General features: G+C 49.5%; 1 protein-coding gene across 1 annotated transcript in view; it reads right to left on the bottom strand.

Moving 5' to 3' along the window:
* Positions 1-12,965, bottom strand: part of ITPR1 (inositol 1,4,5-trisphosphate receptor type 1) — a 163,617-nt gene extending 150,652 nt beyond the window's left edge. Inside the window, exons 1-2 of the mRNA XM_084293035.1 lie at positions 12,851-12,965; positions 1,749-1,856 (exon numbers count right to left, since the gene is read on the bottom strand). Of these exons, the coding sequence (XP_084149161.1) occupies positions 1,749-1,840 (92 nt within the window). The 5' untranslated portion in view covers positions 1,841-1,856; positions 12,851-12,965. The remainder of the gene's footprint in view (positions 1-1,748; positions 1,857-12,850) is intronic.
* Between the last annotated feature and the right edge of the window lie 536 nt (positions 12,966-13,501).

The raw sequence follows: 13,501 nt of genomic DNA, 5'->3' as shown, positions 1-13,501 counted from the left end.
ATCAAAAGCCACAGCCACCGCATAATGTTCGTCATGCACCGTATGGGATTAAACATAACATCACTTTCTATTTGTTCGGGAATTATCTACTGCCAAACTTGCTTCAATACTAGGAATAAAAAAAGCCAAATGTATCGTACCGCTCAGTTTGTTTTGCCAGTTGCCAGCAGATAGTATTTGGCCAGTTACAACACAGCTGATCGACTACTGCATGTCATATTTGACGAGTACCTGGGAAATTTGTCAAATACATTTGCCAAATACTATTCATCCAACCCTACTTACTACATCCCTTGCTTTTATCATACCTTCTTTCCCTTCTGGCAGCATCCCATATTTTCTTCTCTTTCCTATAATAGATCATGGTGCATCTTCAGTGTCTGCTTCCTCTCTGCCCCCTTATTTTCCAGATTCCTAATAGCTAGAGGACTAAACCTACAAGTTAGTTTGGAGTCACTGATGAGATTTCAGCCCATTGTTTCCTGCTGAAAGACTTACCAGGATGCTGTCTTTGTACCCTGCTTGGGAGATCCATTTATCAGATGCATCTGGACAGTAGGCATCAAAAAATTTGCTGTCACTGTACCCACCCTGAGGCCCTTACGGCTACTGGAAATGAGAAAGAGCACGTTGTGTGTATGCCCACTCACCACATCACCAGGCTTCCTGGTTGCTTCTTTGCTATTCATTCGCTATTGAAGTACCAGAGCAATATGCCACGCTATTTCCCTCCCCCTAATTTCCCACTGCTTTGAAACGAGGTGGCAGATGTGCTCTTTTAGCTTCTCATCCAGCCCCCTGCAAGGTCTTCACACTCAGTACGCGGCTCCACTGCCAGCTTCTGATGTTCTGAGAGATTTCTCCTAAGCAGCAGTTGAGCAGAATAAAACATGCCCTGTCCCTTCTGGCAGGGCTGTATTTCACTTCTGTGCCTTCTCTGCAAAGTCTTCCTCGTCCTACGTGAAGGGCTACTTTTTGTTTAACAAAGTGGCATTCACTTCTGACTGCTTGCGAGGCTCCCTCCTACAGAGCACCTAGCCTGATGTGGTCGCAGCAGGAAACACCAAGGAGCTCTGCGGGGCAGCACGCCAGGGACAGGAGCAGGCAGGGCACGGCTCCCACTGCAGCTCCGGGGGCGCTGGCCATCGGCAAGCTGCAGATTCAAAGTGTTCTCCTTTGACTGAAGAAGTACAATTTTGTTTGTGTGAGAAACCTCAAATACTGCAAGACAAGACAGAACTAGCCATAGTGGTAAGTTAGTGGTTTATGAATGGTTTGGCTCAAGTTTTTCTTTTTCTTTTTTTTTAAACCACCTACTTACATTGCTACCTTTTTTTTTTCTCTTTTTTTTCCCCAATCAGCAGATTGCACTGAGGCCTATTCGTTCCTGACTGGGGGCAGGGTGGGCAGGAGAGAACAGGACAGGACACACGGATGGACACGGGACAGACAACATGAAAATCATTTTCTTGTACTCATTCCCTCTCCCCACTGCTTGACCACAGCGAGCTTCTTCCTCCCCACCAACTACATTAAAACCACACCACATCCATTGACATGCTCTCTGTCTTCCCCAAAATCTAACTTGCCATATTAATTTCAGGCCATTTTTAAATTTAGGGCCAGATCTGTACAGAAAGCTACTTTGTTTTACCCAGTATTTCCTGGGAGTCAGGCTCGAGATAGCTAACCAAGCTCTGGCAGCCCTTCTTCCAGATGTTTCGGTACAAGAGAACAGCTGTCCTTACCCCAAAGTGCTAATAAATCCATTTGTTGAGCCCTCTGCATAGAGAGAACAAATATCTCCAATATGAAGGAAGCTCGACATCTTGTCGGTCATCTCTGGCTTAGTGCCCCTAGAAAAATAAAGCAAAATGTATTTTATTAGGCGGAATGATTTCTCCATGCAAGCTACGGGGGGTTACAACAACAGCACCCCTCGTGTTTGTTTGCAAAACCCAACGAGTTCTTGCCCTGCAATGTCAGGTATCGAGGAAAACACGGCATGGCGAAACGCTTGCTTAGAAAAACAAACTCAGGAAAACCAACAAGCTCCTGGCAACCTGCTCAGTGCGGGATTGTTTCTCTGGAGCCATATTCGTCCCCACAGATGTTGGCAGGATCTGACAGCAGGCGTGCTGGCCCCTTTCACCCCACCTGAGAGGGGAGGAGGGAAGAGGAGTGCCTTAAATTAAGGCACATTATTTGTACCATCTAAATTACAATGCTTTTCTCTGCCTAAACACTTCTGCCAGAAGCAAAGGAAGGTAAGGGCACATGTAAAGGTCCCTTGGTGTCCAGAAACGGCTCTCCCAGGGATCGACATGTAGAACAGCTTCCATCAGCTACACAGCGCCGCTCCGAGCTGCTGCCTCAAAGCTGGCATTAGGCAAAGACCCACTGAATATGCCTGACAACAGCTTTTGCATGTAAAAAGGTAAGGATTAAGATTTTTCAGAGGCGAATGCTTTAAATGACGCATCAAAAAGCCAAATCCCTGTGAAATGAGGAATATTTCGATCCTGTTTAAAAAAATTGCCTAAACGTAACACTGAAGGGACAGCCACTTAGTGCTGTCAGCTCCTACAGCATTAAGAACTACCTTTATTTTCTATAAAGTCCCAAATCCTGGACTGACTGACACGAGACCTACCTGTCATTTAACCAAATATAGAAAAGCAACTTTCTATCTGGCACAGCAACCAAGGGAGAGACAAACAACAGGAGCCCTGATAAAAGGAACCCCAACCAAACAGATTTTCAAAGATGTCTTTTGAAAAGCCATTTACTGGTTTCTTGGAGATCCTCCTAAGCCGTGGCTTTTGATCACCAACTTCAAAACGCTGGAACAGCTTTCTGTGCAGGAGGTTTCAAACAGCAGGCAGTAATGTGGCTGCTCCAAGCTGCTCCTTCCCACAGGCTGGTGACAGGCTCCGAAAGGCAGCCCTGCCCAGGATCAGACTCTTGTATTTATGGGAAAATAATTGAAAACATGTTCACCCTGGCACCTAACACGACACACCAAAATCAACTTTAAATGGTCTTTTGTTGGGAGAATTGAGCAGCAGGAAATGCTGTTCGTTATAGCACACAGCCCTGACACTGTACGTGGGACAGATCTTCCCTTTCATTGAACATTACCTTGTTTACCAAAATGTAAGGACCAAGTTCATTAAGCGAGGCTGGAGATCAACAAAGACAGATTCTTGGAGATCTAAAAGGTAATGTCGGTAACACCCTGCAGGTATCACAGCGTGAGCAAAAGCCAAGGCTAAGCTGCAAACAGCTCCCGCTCCTCCCTGCCTCCGAGTACTGGTGCAGGCATCACACGGCGATTATGAAGTCAAAGCACATTGCAGACCTTCTCACGCCTGCATGTCACTGTGCCACTTGTACAATTAAAATCAAGTTCAGAAAAAAATCAAGAGATAACAGGCCACATTCATATGCAGGGGGAGAAGCCTCAGCTCCTCCAGAACCCTGCGTGTGTGCCCGCAGAAGCAAGGCATGAGGCTTCAGGTCGCTTAGTGCCAAGTCCTTCAGGCACTGCCCCTTACATAGTCTGTTTCCTTTCCCTCCTGGTAAGGGGACAGAAAAACAGCACTACCTATTTTAAGATATATGCCAGAAAACATACAGAAATATGCAGAGCGACTGAATTAGCATCCCCCGAAATACAGCTGCCTCATTCCTGAGTGGAGGTTGACGACAAACTCCACACACCAAGTTTTCAGGCCCACCGAGTTAAAAATGCCTTAAATTCATACAGCCCAAAACAAAGAGCAACTAAGTCCAGAAGAAACGTAGATACTTCTGGTGGAGACCAAGTCTCCTCTGGCACTCATTTCTGGTGCGTGGACCTTCAGGGCTGCGGAGCATTGTGGTATTACTGCATGCACAAGGTATTTCTGATCCCCAACTCTCCCATCCTACAATTACACATACAGTATCCCTTTTATGGGGAATTACTTTACTGGACTACATCATTTGCCTTTAGAAGAGGCAGATGTTCACCGCAGCTGTTCCCAAGAGAATGCGAAGGTCAAAATTATTGACTTCCATTAGAGAAGATTTTTTTTCTTGGCAAAAACACTGATATCCCAGACCACTGATCAAGACCAGGCCTAAGGATGGGCAATCCAATTTCTACAACATACGAATTACTTTCCGCAATATAGCTTTTTTTAAAATTGTTTTCCTTACCAAGGAAGCTCTGGACATACAAAGTATTGTGCATGATGATAGCTGAACACCTAAAATAAGCAGTTCTGCAATTCACTGACACTTCCAGTAATATCATGGTCAGCAATGGTCAGTATGCAGCCACCAGGAGGGCTGTCCTAACGCTTGCCCACGCTCCAAAAGGACACGATAATCGCTGTCTGTGTCTATCGCCTACTTTAATAACTGAATACCCGAAGCTGGTTCACTTGACCTTTGGCTTTAAGGACCCCGCTCCTGAGGTTGTTCCCCCCTGGGCACCCAGACCCAAAGCATCCCGCAGGTCCCCTCGCCCAGGAAGGGGCGAGATGGCCACCAGAAATCCCCGGGAAGCCCCGGGCAGGAGGGCTCTTACGCACACAATCAGTAGCTGGCTTGCTCAGCTAGAAGCACAAGCTCTCTGCTCAAAAAACAATTGTGCTCAGTAGATAAATACGGGCATTACTCTGCAATTTATTTATTTTAGATATGCCTGTGCCAAGAGCATTTGATTAGTGCTGAAGAAGAGGCCAGGGAGGACCTGATGGAGGATGTGCAGCCCGAGCTGTGCTGCTGCTCTCGTGTCCTCACGAGAGGAGCTCTGCAGGAAAGCCACCGCGTCCCTGCTGCACCACGGCTGGAGCATTGTACTCTCCCCCTTCAATGCTGGGGGAAACGAGATCTTTTCCAGGTAAAAGTACTTGAAAAAAAACTGAAGATAAGGAAACAATAGCAGCGCGGCAATGCTAGCACGCAGAGTCAGGGTTCTCCAAACAAGTACCAGAGGTTTACCTCGGGGGCAACAATGTTGACAGCAGCAACATTAAAGGAAACAATGATTCTTCGGCTAAGTGGGAAAAGAACAAACTTCCACAAATACAAACTTACTGATTTTTACGATGAGAAAGGAAACACAAACTGAGCAGACCCTTACACGGAGCAGTTGACTGTACCCATAGGCATAGAGAAAGACCCGAAAGATGAACAATTTCTAGGATGTTTTTAAGCCTTGACAGCTTGAACTCTTTTGATTACTTTGGTGGTTACTTCATCATGTGTGTTATCTATACAAATGTTAGCACATCTTTATATGTGTTTTATGTACAGCTTATCTGCACAGGAAAATAACGTCTCTGTTTAAGGAAACAGCCCAAATAATAACTATGGAAACCTGCTGAATTTCACGAGAACTGCGAAGTACTTCTCTAGAAGTCACTGTGCCTATCTGTAGCTTTGCTGTATGGGCCTGGATCTGAAAACGCACAGCTACATCCAGGCAGCGAAATAAAGCAAAGCAAACTGCCCGCTCCCTCAGGAGTTTTAGTGCTTGCCTTTCCCCTACTGCTCTGTGCTGCCTCGGTGAACAAATCTGCATCACAAGACCTCCAGTCTGGTCTTCTGACTGAACAGGACTGCAATAATTACAGGTTCATTTCTGATTACTTTCTTATAGATTATCTTGTGCATATCCTCAAAACAAGCTGCACTGCAAACAGCAAAAGCTCATGAAGAGCTGATCTGAAGTGGAAAACAAGCACTTGGAAAGGTTCCTACACGGCCCTGCTCCGCAGGCACCTTGCATTCCTGTCCAAAACAAAGTCCTGACCCTGCCTCACCAACGTCCCCAGCTTTCAGGAAGATTGAAAGGACTCGATCACACTTCAGGGCACAGGCAGATCATGTGCTGAGCCTCGGGGCCTTGAGCAAGCCAGTGAAAGTTTGACAGTCGCTGAAATTCACCTCTGAGGCTTCAACCCATTGTCTCACGAAAACACATTTTGTAATGGTAGTTAAAGCAGGATTAAGAGCAAAAACGCTTAGAAATCAAACTGACTGTTAAATATCACATACCTTAATGAGACATCTGCTTTTTGAAGATCTCAGAATAGGAAATGCAACTGCTTGGTAAACATATCACACTAATTCCTCCCATCACTCATCTCCATCTCGATGCTCAGCTCGAAAAAACAGGCTTCAGAGCAACACTGAGAGTTTGCTTTCCTTGAATAACAGAGTCAAGGCCCCCTTTTGAAGTTCCTCCTTACGGGAACTGTTTGTAACCAGATTTTTGCAATACGCTATTCCTCATCTCAAGCAATTTAACACTGAAAGGCTTTTCAAAGAATTTGAAGCTTTTCTGCTGATATCTTGTCCCACGTGTCTGCTTTGTGTGGGATTTTAATACTTTAACCTATGACTGCAAATCCTATTTGTAAAATAAACGAGACCAAATAAGTCTTATCACCGATGGCTTGATTTCCAGCAACTGGGAGACGAACAACAATCTTTTTAAGATGATTCTAACAATGTTTATTGAGAGCAAGAAAGCTCCTCGCTGTGCCTTGTAGTCCCACGATGTACCCAGTTCTCTATTATCATATTTTCACTGTGGTTTATTGCTCAATTAAATAGAGACTGTAAGTTTCATATGCACCGTTCCAGAAACTGGGGCAGCACTTTATCACTTTTCACTATTCAGACTGTTTAGGTAAGAATCGAATCTCAAACTGTGCTTAACTGCTTGGACTCCGTTCCTGCAGACAGGAAGCTTCGCAGTGAAAGATTAATTTTGGTTTGGTTTTTAACAGAAAAGAGATCAGAGTTTAAAGAGCAGAGACAACAAAAAAGCAAACAAAGGGCTGCTTAATGGCATAAGCTATTGCCATGCTTATGAAGAAGCATCCATAAATCAGCAGGTACCACTAACCATACCAGAAGACTTCAACAAGGAACCCAAAAGACCACGTACGCCAAACTGTTTGACCTGAGTAGAACTGGGTCCTTAATATTTCTGCATTAGGCCAAGCAGGCTAACCTCTTTAAAATGCACTGACTCACAAAACTTAAATGAAGGTCAGGTACTTAAACACATCTGAAAATCAAAGTTTTACAAGATTTGATCAAACATTTGGCCCTTTAGTCTTGATCCACTGTACTTCTCACTGAACGCTTTTCTAATGATTTCCATGTGTTTCGGACAGTCCTCCCTCGCCCAGCATTTGGGATCTGTTTTTACAGGTGCGGCTAACTTCATGAAAACTGAAAAAAAAGTGATGTTTTCCATCCTTACTTCAATAAAAAGGAAAGAAGGTTTCTTCCCTGAGGGCTGTGAGAAAGATTCATGCGAATTCCATTAAAACAGCCAAAGCAAGGAGGAAGTGCCCCATTTAAAAGATCATCTAGTGAATAATCGCTCTTCTGGGGCTGCAGGATGAAGCACTGCCATTTCCAAAGCTTCTGCCTTAGCAAATCTAAGAGGAGCAATTTGTGCACGCGCACACCGCCACGGGAAGACAAATCCCAGGGATTTGGGGCAGCAGAGAGCGGGCGGTCGGCGCCTGGCGGCTGGGACAGGTGCCCTGCACCGCACAGAGCAGCCCAGGAGCATCCAACTCCTCAGCTGAGCACTATGTGAGCAGCAGAGCCAAGTTCTGCATTTCCTGAACACTGAGGCTGGTTGCAGCTTGTGGAGTATGACAATGGCAAAGGGAACGTCCCTGCCACGCCGCCTCGAGCGCCAGCATCCTCACGCTGCTCAGCCTCACATGCTTTTGGGGGAACTGCTCAGGAATCGCTCAGTTTCGACAGGGCTCTGTGCTGTTACTTTTATGCGCATGTAGCTACGTTTTAGAGATAACGCATTTGAAAAAAAAAAAAAAAAATCAGCGTGGTGTGTTTATCTACCACATGATCTTGTTTTCCATTTAACTGCAACCTTTCATGTCCAGCAGCCTGCTATCTGCAGGCAGATTTTCCTCCGATGAACCGTTAGATTAAAGAGGAGAAATGCACCTTTCTCAGAGAAACTGCTTTCCTCCCACCGCTGGTAAGGCAGCAGGGTTTTTGCAGCGTGCAGCCTGAAGAGCCGGGGGGCTGTGAGAGGCGGGGAGGGGGAAGCAGCTCCGCGCTGTGACTCTCCCAAGGACACGCAGCGGGTCAGCCTCAGCGCCTGGGTTTGGATCCAGGTCCCCCAAATCCCCATCCACCAGCCCACTCCGCCTCTCTTCTCCCTGGAGGAAACTCGGTCTCACCGCACATCTAATCAAGCACACGTTTCCCCCTATTCTTGAAGAAAGTTGGAAGAGACAAGTAAATTCGTTCAGCACGATGACGGCCAAGTTAATTACGTTCTATTCACACTATTTGCCACTGCACAGCTGAAGAATTTATTTAGTTACCATACTAATGACAAAGCTACTCCGAAATTACTATTTAATAGGTGCACGGAAACTCAGTTTAAGAAAAAAAGGGGAAACAGATGAAGTAACTCCTCTTGCTAACTTAAGCCTACAAAAATCCTCCAAGCCAGCAAGCAAACATACAAGGCATCCCTTCTCAGAAGGAGCACCTCTTTTTTTATTTGTGCAGTGCAGCCAGGCGGGCTAACAGCCCTGCTGCACTCAGAAAGTTCACGTTGAGCACCCCTAACGAGGCGCCAGGCAGAGGTTAGGCTGTGACAGAGCTACCTCATACGGCACCATCGGGCTGCTGCACCGATCGCAGCTGACAGGTCCTATTGACAAGCACCTGCCGAAAGCTGAAAAAAGAACATCTATTAAGAGACGTGCTGTCAGGGAAGCAAATCACTTCTGAAGTTTAAACCAAATATGACCTGACAGCATCTTTTTATTTCCATTAAAAGTACGCAGCGCTTACTGAAGTTGATGCTTACTGAAGTTCATACTTACTGCCTCTAACCCTGAAGAGAGAAAGCAGCTTAAGACGTCAGCCTCTGGAGGAGGCCCTACAAGCACACAAAGCGTTTTCCAGAATATTTCTATTAGAAGAAGAGCCTTGGAACGTGCCAAAAGAAGCAGGGCAACCAGTGCCATGGGGAAGAGAGCAAGCTTGGTTTATAGCAGCTCCTGGAGTCTGGCCAGGGCAGAAGAGCGTACAGAACATACACCCCTCCATTTCGCATGGCCATGTAGCCACAAGACTTGCCTGCAGAAGGGGCTAACTCCTCAGCCCCTCTCCTTTCCTCACAAGGTGCAAACTTTCCAGCAAATGCAAGACGCCCTAAACGTACCCAGGGATTTTCCTTCTGCCTGCCCCACGAGCCTTCATCCTCCTGTGTCCGTTCATCTCCCCCTACCCCTGCCTGCCCAACGCCTTCCATCTCTTCCCTTGCCAGTACCGCACCTCGGCGGGGGCTCCCTGCCCTCCATGGTGGCACCGGCGTCCTCGTCCAGGGCTGGGCTCTGCAGGATGGCTGCTGGCAGCTTCGGGTCCCCGCAGCAGGAATATCGCCGCTCTTCTCCCGCCAGCAGGTCTCTCCTAGCGAAGCCTTGCAAGTCTTCCCGCGTCTCCCAGCGGCAGCAGCCCTTCTCCAAGGGTGAGCCCACTGCTCTGCCCTCCTGGATACCTCCGCAGGCATCCGGGGCTGCAGAGAAAACCCTAAATGCCCGTGACGAGCAGCCCACAAGGAGGAGCCACCACCAGCACGTGACCAGCACGTGGGGAGAACCACTGGTGGCCAGCAGACCTACTTTGCGCCCTCCTGATCTAAAAAACCCTTGGGTTGGGCTCCTTGCAGAGGAAGGCTCCGTTTCTCGGGCCCCCTGGAACACGCTGAGCTCCCCGCAGTGATTTTCTAGAAGGCAAGCACAGGTCGTCCTCCTGAAGGGAAGGTTCAGGCCTCTGTACCACCTCATCGCACGGGGAGCATCAGCAAGTGAATCTGCTTAACCCTTACAGATGGGAGAGCGGCCACGGACTGATGGGTTACTTCAATCATAAGATAAATCAGTTTTCAATTAATCCTTCAGGCCGAGCATCATTAGCAAACCGTCAGGCCTTTGTGCCCACGTGTGCCAGGGAGGGATTCAGATAGGTCGTATCTGGACATCACAGCGTGACAATTAAAGCTTTTCTTCAGAACTTCTTGGCAGATTTCTGAATTTCTGAAGAAGTGATGAAGAGGGTTTGCCATGGTGCAAAACAAATGTTTGTAAAACTTTCATACTCAACTGCTACTAAGCAATTCCCAGAAATTAAAAAAAAAAAAAAAGAAGCCACAGTCTTTTGGCAGTAGCCATTTTTTTGGCCTACTGTGATGAGACAGATTTCTTACCCGTATGTGCACCGAGATCACTGGCTTCTGACATCTCACACATGGTGGGGACGAGGAGAGAACGAAGTGTTTATGTACACATCCTTACATCTGGATTCAGTATCCAGGCCTCCTTCCCTATAACTGAAGTATCAGATTACTCCAAAAGCAGAAACGTTATCTAACGTTCTAATCCCAATTTTTTTTCATCCGTCACTCAGTTTTCTCAGTGCCGTTTACCGTCCTTTGATAATCTGCTCAGCAGAGCGATTGGGGAGGCAGGAGCACGAAGCTGGCTGCAGCGCTCCTCACATTAGCATTCTGGCAGATGAGGATGGAGTTACATCACTGCGAGCTGTAAATCAGCAAAATAACACATGCTTCCACGCACATTTCTAATGCGCCTGTCTCTCTAGGGGGTTAACTTCCCCAGATCTGTAGTTCTTGCTCTCAATAAAAACACTGTTAGGAAAAAAAAAAAAAGTTCTGATGCAAGTTTTGATAGGCTTAACCAAAACCACAACTATGAAAATGAAACTTCTCTGAGTTCAGAATCCAGAGCTGAATTTTGCATCCTCACTCCACCTTGGAATTATGGTTCCTGTAGTTTACTTTATCTTAATTTTTTTTTCCCCAAAAGAAAGAATGCAGTCGTACAGAACCCAACTGTGCTGAAGACCTGGAAAAGTATTTTCTCAACAGGTACGGAGCACGCAGGGCCTGCAGACACTTGGCGTGGCTGCAGCCCCCTGGAAGCCGGCTCCGTCCCCATCCCCAGCTACAGCGCTCCCGTGCCAAGATGGAGCCAGGCAGCAACGGGGGGGGGCTTTTGTGGCGTCTGCTGGGAACAGAAGTCAGGAAGGAATATCGGGCCGCATCAAAGCTCGGGCTGCTTGGCACCCTGCCTCCCGCAGCCGCCACTGGGAGATGCCCGACGAAGAACACAGGAATCGCTCTGAGCAGCCGTGGACGTGGACAGGATCAGCTTTGCAGCTCGTGGGTATGTCTGCTGGCTTTTCAAGCCTTCTGCTTTACAGGTCAGTCAGCACAGCGTGCAGGGGGCTACATGGAACTGCTCGGAGGTTTTTAACTCCTCTTTGGCACTGCTACACAGCAGCAAGCAGAAAAACGGCTCCAGGCTCCTGAAGCAACAGCCACCCGCGAAGGTGCTACCTCAGCAGCAGAAGCAACGAATTTGGAGCATTCCATAAGGAAGCTTTTTATGAAACCAGATTAATACCACAGTCACATCGTGACAGAAATGTTACATTTACATAACTTTCTACCAGCAGGCCGTCTTCCAGCTCTAAGCCCCTCTGGTCCCTGTAAGCTGCTTTGGCGAAGCTGCCTTCCCTCACACTCACCCACGGGCGAGCAAGCAGCCCGTCTACCAGCTACTACAGAGCCACTACCCTCATCCCACCTCCCACGGGATTCCCAGATTCCTCCCGTCTTCCAGCACAATCCTACAACTACAACTCTCGTGTTTATGGCGTGGCGCCGCCGCGGGCTCCCGGCATGCCCCGTCACCTGGCGCAGCGCACGGCCCCCAGGACCTGGGTCCTGCTGGGAGGCTGCTGGAAAAAGTTTGGCTTCGAAACCATCCATCACAGCCAGGTAACCCTGGGAAGCACTGGAAGGAGCTCCTGCTTCCAGCACAGGCCTCAGGACCCCACGGGCTGGTACAGGGCAGACTCCAGGCTGTTGCTGCTCCTCTCACACGCATGTACGATGTGGGAAATGCCACGATCTTACCTGCACGTTTCACCCAAAGTCTGACACTCCGGGGGGGGACTGGCTGTCCCCCACACTGCCACGTCCTGGCGTCCATCCAGCACTACCTCTACAGCAAGGCTGAGCCCAAAACCCGGTGTCACAAGCTATTTGCAAGGCTCGCTCCAGACTGTGACAGCTCTTGTGGGGAGCCAGCACCTCGGGTTCCCTCTCATCACTTGGGCTTGAGTCTTTGGGGTCCCGGTGCACCCCACAGACCGATTCTTTGGGGTGATGCGAGAGGGCAGACAGTGCCATCAGGCCCCGTTAACCCCTCATTTCTATCAGGAACCACAGCTGCTGCTGACCCCCCTCTTGCCAGTCCCTGCACCCCCCCTGGGGGCTCCAACAAGTGCCTCCAGGAGGGCACCACCGAGCCCAATGCCTCCACCAGGGCCTTCCCCATGCCCCAGCCCTGCTGCCGAGACCCAATTCTTTGACCAAACACTATATTTCCCACCGCCAGGCTCCACCCCACGGTTGCAGAGGCCAGCCCCGGGCTCGGGCTGTTTGTTTCCTTCCTAATTTACCAACCCCAGCGGGAGGAAGCCGGGCTGCTCCCTCCTCGCAGCAGGCGAGCAGGTGGAGGGCTACCCCAGCAGCAAGCACCCACTCCTAGCAGACACAAGACATCGTGAGAAACACCCTAAAAGCACCGAATTCAGCCATCCCACCGGCAGCACCCCCCCAACACCCTGCTGCGACCCCCGGGGGCTGCTGCCAGCCCCACGCCGGCTCCCTTACAGCAGCCGCCGGCGGTGCCCGCTGCCCGGAGCGGAGCCACCAGCCCCCCCCGGTGGTTGCCGAGCCCTCCCCCGGCCCTACCTGTGTCCGGCCGGGGCGTGCTAGCGGCGCTGCGGCAGCCCCATGCCGGCGGCGCTGCTCGGTGCCGTAGGGACGGAGCCCGCGCCCCGCTGCCGCCGCTCAGCGGCCCGTCCGCATGGTTACTGCGCGCCCACCGCGCCGCCCCGCCTTTATATACCGCCGCGGGGGCTGCTGGGAAATGTAGTCCTGGCTTACCGGAGATCCATGCAGCGGAGCGCCCCGCGGGACTACAAGTCCCGGCGTGCCCCGCGGTCCTGCCCCGTCCCGTCCCGCTGAGGTGGCTTCGCCCCCCAGCCCCGGTGCCATCATGTCGCTTGTCCTCTGCCCTGGCTGCCCCTCAGGGGCTGTGTCCCCCCTCACGGAGCGCCCCTGTGGAGGTTGTGCCCGGGAAGGGCCTCCTGCCGACAGCACTAGGTTTAAGGGCTCTGGGAGGAGAACTGTGGATAAATCTCCCGTTTTTATAGTATTTTGATAACAGTGAAAGCGGTGTCGCAATTCTGAAGCACGGTGGACTCAGTACCAGGAAGGAGAATAATTAAACTGTGTGGAAGAGATGTCCTGCCTGTGAAGAAATGGCTTAGGAGCGCGGACACCGTCAATAAACGACACCAAAGAAAGTTCTCGGGAGCCCTCAGGGTCACAAGCTGCAGC

This window comes from Netta rufina (assembly GCF_964035555.1).
Source record: "Netta rufina genome assembly, chromosome: 10".
Taxonomy (NCBI): Eukaryota; Metazoa; Chordata; class Aves; order Anseriformes; family Anatidae; genus Netta; species Netta rufina.
This window is presented reverse-complemented; position numbering and strand designations above follow the sequence as displayed.